Source organism: Syzygium oleosum, unplaced genomic scaffold, assembly GCF_021117445.2.
Source record: "Syzygium oleosum isolate NSW1041296 unplaced genomic scaffold, Sole_v2.1 Sole_v2.01, whole genome shotgun sequence".
NCBI lineage: Eukaryota > Viridiplantae > Streptophyta > Magnoliopsida > Myrtales > Myrtaceae > Syzygium > Syzygium oleosum.
The window spans coordinates 9,469,380-9,476,096 of record NW_026607485.1 but is presented as its reverse complement, the minus strand read 5'-3'; the positions used below and the strand labels follow the sequence as shown (position 1 = coordinate 9,476,096).

At 39.4% G+C, this 6,717-nt stretch overlaps 1 protein-coding gene across 1 annotated transcript; it reads right to left on the bottom strand.

Moving 5' to 3' along the window:
• Positions 1 to 1,135: 1,135 nt before the first annotated feature.
• On the bottom strand, positions 1,136 to 5,255 carry LOC115677722 (protein SIEVE ELEMENT OCCLUSION B-like). Its single transcript, XM_030600936.2, has 7 exons — positions 4,950 to 5,255; positions 4,380 to 4,469; positions 3,676 to 4,106; positions 3,459 to 3,553; positions 3,171 to 3,301; positions 2,512 to 2,982; positions 1,136 to 2,005 (listed from the first exon to the last, which is right to left on the bottom strand). Exons 1-7 carry the CDS (start codon positions 5,154 to 5,156, stop codon positions 1,331 to 1,333), a joined length of 2,100 nt encoding a protein of 699 aa, XP_030456796.1. The 5' UTR covers positions 5,157 to 5,255; the 3' UTR covers positions 1,136 to 1,330.
• Between the last annotated feature and the right edge of the window lie 1,462 nt (positions 5,256 to 6,717).

The window sequence follows — 6,717 nt, the reverse complement described above, 5'->3', positions numbered from 1 at the left end:
ACTATTACTGTCACGCGATTATTTCTCTTTACTGTATTTATAGTATAGGTTTTTTTCAAAATTGAACATATAGATTCCGAAATTAGAGAGGGATTTCTCAGGTGACTCACATAGAAAGTTCTCAGTGGACCATGTATGGACTCCAATCTCGAGGATGTGGTGATAGATGGCGCATTATCACACCTTGTGTAAGACTCCATTGGTTTAATTAATTGAAGTATTTAATTATCTCGGAAAATAAATCATTTGAAAAATATATTTTTTTAAAAACGGTTGCTCCTATCGCTTACAAAAATGAATAAATGGAAAATACTATTATCGTCTATGAAAATAGTTAGACATAAATTATTATTGATAATGAAAACATTTTTCATTGGTTAATTACTTCAAGTAATACGAGCGATCATTTTTAGGATAAAATATTTCAAATTGTTTATTTTCCTGAAACAAATGGAGCCTCAGAAATAATGTGTTATCGCTACACACTAACGAGAAAATAAGTGCTAAATCTATAGTCCATACGTGTAAAAACTTAAGAAAGGACTTCGATTTATTACGTTCAACACTCTCCATGAAGACACTAGAGAGCGCAAAGCCGTCAAACCCTAATAGTCATCTCTTACATGTTGAATAATCGTCTCCAGTGTTGTAGCATATAAGTCGAGTGCAGGTGATCCATTGAATCATATGAGTTTAGGGTGGCCTCCATGTGATCCATCCGATTGGCTCCATCAGGCCGAATGCCCCGGGTGCAGCCGATTTTGGATCGGCGTCGCTAAAGTTTCCTATCTGTGTGCTGTGGTTGCCTTTGGGGATCATGAAAGAATGTGTTGTTGCCAAGGTTCATCGTGGACAACCGGAAAGGACTAAGCTGTGCATGTCGACGTTGAGAGTCTAGGTTCGGCCAAATCCATCAAGCTAAGGGATGAACGGGGGATTGTGTAAAATTTCATGAAACAATTATCAAATATTTTAAAAGGTTAAATTATTAGATGAAGCGTCATTTGAGCTTTAAAAGTTTTAACAAATGAAAGAAGGTAATGGAATGAATGGAAATAGTCGTAGGAGATGGAAATAACATCAGAAGCTCTCGATGTTATCCCTAGAAAGTCTTATTGTGTGTGCCGCAACAATATAATTAATGAACCCAATTAAGATCATAATGACTTTTATTCGGAGCACACAGTGTCTGCATGCAGAGTACATCAACTTCTGAACAAAACGCGTACAACCCAGTTAAAGATCATAAAAACCTTTATTCATAGCACACAGTGTCTAATCAAAAGCAACATCTACCGTGAAAACGCGACCGACCTAAAGAGTGTTTATTCTAGATGGCAACCGGAGTTTCCCTCATGGGAGCAGCAGCCAGAGTTTTCCCAATTTGTGGAACTGGAAGCGGTTCACGTAGTTCTGGAACTGGACTTGACCAGTCCAACCGCTCCAGAATTTGTGGAGCGCCAAACGAAGGCATCGGCTGGTCACCGTGGCAGCACTCGAAGGCGACAGCGGTCTTCATGTACCGAGAGCACTTGGCGCACTTGATGCACTCCGGTTTGTTGCCGACGTTGGGGATATAGAAACGGTGGCAGTGCGGCTTTTTGACGTCCTCATTGTAGTACTTTTCGAAGGCAGCCTCAAAAGCCTGTGCCTGAGTTACCCACTTCTGGTGCTGCGACAGCACTGTCTCGAAATCCATGAGACGAGTGCTGACGACCACGCTCGACCCTTTCGCAATGACAGCGAACCCACCGCACTGCTTGTAGCTGGTGTAGAGCTCGAGCAGCTCCTGCGTCAGGGAATCGTAGACGTCCGAACTGGCCTGCATCTTCGAGGACAGGCAGCTCTCGAGGCGGGTCAGGAATTTCTCTTTCTTGGTGCTGATGTTGAGGGCCTTGTAGGGGCCAAGATAGCCTTTGATCTCGCTCAAGTATTTTTCAATTTTTTGGACAGTCTGGGAGTCTTCAGCCGAGCCGTACAAGAATATGAGCTCCTCCCTTTCAAACTGGCCAACAATATAGGACACAGGCCATGTTGAAAGAACAAGGTTATAAGTTAATTAGTCAGAAATTTTTAATCTATCTTGCGAATGATTCCTTTGTGAATTCGATATATGTGATGTTAGATGTATCTAAACTTTTAGACCGGTTGAATTTTACATGAAGTTTGCATTAATAGACGCTTGTTCTACTTGCTTTTGCCAATAGTGTGCGAGTTTCTGCATGGTCGAGCGTCTTAAAGACTAAACCATTAAATAATCTTATCAGATGAATTTATAATTGAGGGTGTCTTGTTTTTTCCCTACTTGGAAGAAGATCTCCAACTAGACTTTGATTGTTCGGTCGCGCGACATCACCTAAATGTAAACCACAATAAAAATATATGCGAGTGATGTGTCCAGTTTTGTAACGCACCAATCAGAAGCCTGGGAGGAGGAAGATCCGACCAACTAGAGATGAATGATGAAAATATGACCTAGATAATCAAAGTCATGGCGCATTTGTAACTTACGCTTTGTTCGACATCAGGGAAGATCATGTTGTTCACTGCGAGCTTGAACCAGTTGATCCCTTGCCTGTTCCAGAGTTCCCGGCCCTTTGACTCCGTGAACGGGAAGGCTTTCTGTCCCCAAAGGCGTATCATCGCCATTGCATCCATGTTCACCACCTTCCCCTGTTGGTTCAGCACGACAACCTTAGTCTGCTGCCTAAATTGCCACTTCTTCTGGATGAACTTTGCTGCTGGCTTGCTGACGATGGAGTTGCTTGTGTACCAACGCATCTCAGATCTCTTGTCCAGGAACTTCTTCTGCATCGCCTCGTTATGTTCCTCCACAATGGGAACCCACATAATTTTGTAGTTACTAGATTGGAAGGTGGACTCACTGTAGATGCCAGTAAGGGTGTCTCTATCTTCATCCGACAAGTTCAAGTCCGAAATAAGCAGCATCACGATCTTGTCCTTGAACTTCTCCACCTTTACCTATAACATGGAGTGATCAAACCATGCTGTTATTTTTCCATTTTTCATGCGAACAAAAGAAATATTTAAGAATTTCAAATTCAGTTAATTACTAGTAAGTTGATTTGCATTCCCTTCTCGGGACATTGATATACGGTGATGACCAGTAAGCAAAGGTCAATAAGAATTTTTGGGACTGAGAAGCTAACCGCTGTCCTCTTTGAACATTGATAAACGGTCGAAAAATCGTTCTTGGTGCAAAACAGTGCGGCCATAAGCTCCACAATATCAGTACAATGTTTGGAAAGTTGCTTAATCTTCTCATATGAAATTTGCTCCGCTGCATAATGTGAATCACTAAACTTAAGTACTTTTATTCCATATATAGATTTGACAAAGAAAATCTGGGTACATAAAAAGGAATCTGGAGGAGATGCATGAACGCTTCCTCCCATGATGAGAACTACGTTTTATCTGAAAACAAACAATGATCTCACTGTGCTTTTCTCTGAGATTTTCCACTTCTTTCTTGAAGGATTCATATTTCGTCGTGACCCGGTCTGAGAAGGTCCACAGATCTTTCCCTAGGAATCTGAAGTCATCAAGAAATAGGTTGAGCATTGATGCGAAACAGTTAGAGAGAGAGAGAGAGAGCTTGGAATTAATTCCAAGTCTGCTAACAAAGGTAGTCAAAAGCAAAGGGTTATGACATACTCATTGCTCACGCTAATCAAGCCACTGAACTGAACTGAACAGCCAAGTACGATGACAATGATGTAATAAAAACGGGCTGATATGTCGATTGATGCTGAGAATTCTCCAAAATCTTTGGAGTAGTTCATAAACTCAACAGCGCACTTGGTGAACTCCAAAGTCACCTTGATCAGATTATTAAGCGCCATAAAAGCCTTGATCCGCTCTGCGTTGGAGGACTTACCAATTGCACGTGACCCTTTCAACATCGCCGTTAAGCTCAAAAGGTCGTCTGACTCTTCAATTTGAGCAAGACGCCAATACTCGGCATAGTACACTGATAAAGCTAAGAGTGTCAGCACAGCCTTGGCATCCCATGAAAAGGATGACAACATGTTGAAAAGCGATGCCATTGTTTGGTGGACATCGTTGGATCGGGCCTTGCAAGTAATCTGTCGTGGGTACATAGTTTTCGACATTGAATATGGGAAGTAACAAGATTGAGAAGTATACCATAGTAAAGGCCACGACAAAGTATTTGATTTGATTTTTTTTCTGATAAAATAAACAATTTTAGCGCTGCAGAAAAGGTAGCTTTAACTTTAGTATCAGTTGTATATAAAATGCAAATTCTTCTAATCTCTAAGTCATTTAAAAAGAAAACTGAAAAGGTCTGGAGCTCTCACATTTATGAGAGAGGAATAGCTCTCTCAATTTGAGATTACCTGATAGCATAGTTCGTTAATGGTGGATGACAAAGGAATAGAAGTCTCTAAAGAAAGAGAGGTTGAGCTTTTGCTTTGACATTGGTCACCCTGGAAAAATGAATTCCCTTGTGAGTCCTAATCATGAAATATTATGAACATGAGAGAATGTAAAAATTGTGTATCTTTATAAATTTTGGCTGAACAAGAGTGAAACCTGATATAAATTTGAGAAGCAAAGAAATTTTGCCACGAAAAACAATCGCGCATTAAGAACGAACCAATTAACCGTGGTAACAAGTAAATGGGAAATATTGGACTATTTGCCATGAATTTCATGTTTTTACAGGCAAAATGTAGTAGTGACGCAACTAATCATCTAAGAACTTGAATATATTTTCTTTTTTCTTTGTGGTAATATAAGGAGTTGAACACGAGGCTAGCTACCTAAAAGTCTAGGGAGTACCTTGCAAATTCCATGAACCAGTTAGGTTCAGGTTTTTGGCATTTATTGAGAGGAAAATTCACTACTAACAAGTAAATGGAAAGGAGACTAGAGCATGTTGTTGAATCTGCTTGCCCACCATCTACCTTTGGCTGAGTGTTCTTAGCAACATCATCCACAATGGCCATGGCTTGGTTGAGGATTTTCTCAACGAGATTCAAGTAATACTTGACATTAACTTGTTCTTTGCCCCAGCATGGCTTGCTCGTGACATCTTTCATGAACTTGTCGTTGTCGAGGAGGGCAAGTAAGCCGGTCATGAAGCTGTTGTTTCCGGCCATTTTCGGACGCATGGAAAAGGAATAAAGAACGAGTGGAGCAGAGAAAGTTTAAGGGTTTCAAGGGAGTGAGTGAAGTGAAGGAGGAAGGCTTGCGTGGAGCAAAACTGCAGGTGCCTTGTGACCTATTTATAGCACTCCAAGCCCACACAACACGACAACTTATGAGCCGGTAAGATCGATCTCTGGGGCTTGTTTACGTGGTGGGCTCGCTCATTTCTCACGAAAGAGAAACGTGAACGAGGCTAAAGCTTAAAAGTCGAAAAAAACAATGTTAAAGCTGAAGAGCATGAAGCACAAGATGACAACGGAACATGATCTCCTGAGGGATGTGGGGACAGTGAAAGGTGCGATGGCGATGTTTGAATGGGAAGAGAGGTTAGAAAATAGAAGGGGAGAAAAGGCCTAACTGAGGTAAGGAATAAAGCATATATCGCTAACTACACCCAAAGCACATTCCATACTTTTAATTTATTTACACTCCAAGAGCTTCTCGACAACTCCAGCTCTGCTACATGCCTGACCTCTGCTCAAGTCCTGTCGCTTCGAGCTCCTTCATAGCTACACATTGCTCGACAATCGGTTGCATCAAAGAAAAGCTAAGGGATTACTAAGCAAACGCTTAGCGCAGACAAACTATCCCAAGCCCATACCAATTACAACTTTGAGGTTTTGATCTAATCAATTAAAACAAGAAAATAAATTAATATAGGAGTCGCCACTAATCTAATATGGTTTAATTAGAAACCCAAGTAAAATGCGGGAGTACATTTTATTTCTACAAACTAGAGATTCAACGAATACAAAACTTGGTCATGCATCTAGCTCTCTTTCGGTACCTTTTCTTTTTATTTCAAACATACTTTTAAGCCCTTTCGGTATATTTTTACTTAAAATAATTTGCAAGCATTTTTTGCCAATTTTAATCTTAAACCACTAACATGCGAGAGGTGACCATCCAGGTGCACAAGCAAAAAATTAACAATCAATAAATCAAAGCAATAAATAAATTGCTAGAAATAGGGCAAAAACCTTAATGCATCAAACAAAAGCATGACTTCATTATGATAATGACTAAAGTGTTATGCAATATGTTAATTAAAAATATGCATGCAAACATGATTTCTAAATCCAATGTCTATCAATTCTTTTTGGGTTTTTCTTGTTTAAAATAAGCATGACTTAAAATAAATGCTATGACAATATAAGTTCTAATCTAACATGCATTGATAAACTAACATAACATCTCAGATGACATGCATACTATGTTAATTAAATAAAATACAACCTACATGCAATTCTAATGACAGAATAATATTAGTTATAAAGTAACCCTATTATTTAAACTAGGTACGAGATTTTTGTGCTTTCTTTTTAAAGAAATTAATTAAAAAAAACCAAGCTCTAGAACTCCTAACATAAGTGACTTTGTTAAAAAGAATAATAATCTATTGATGCAACGTTGACTTTTTTTGGTATTTTCTTTTTATGAAAAATTAAACTACATGCAACGTTTGAGATGCTATTATTAATATGTATGACGTAAACTATATGACCCTCAAGCATATGATCACTA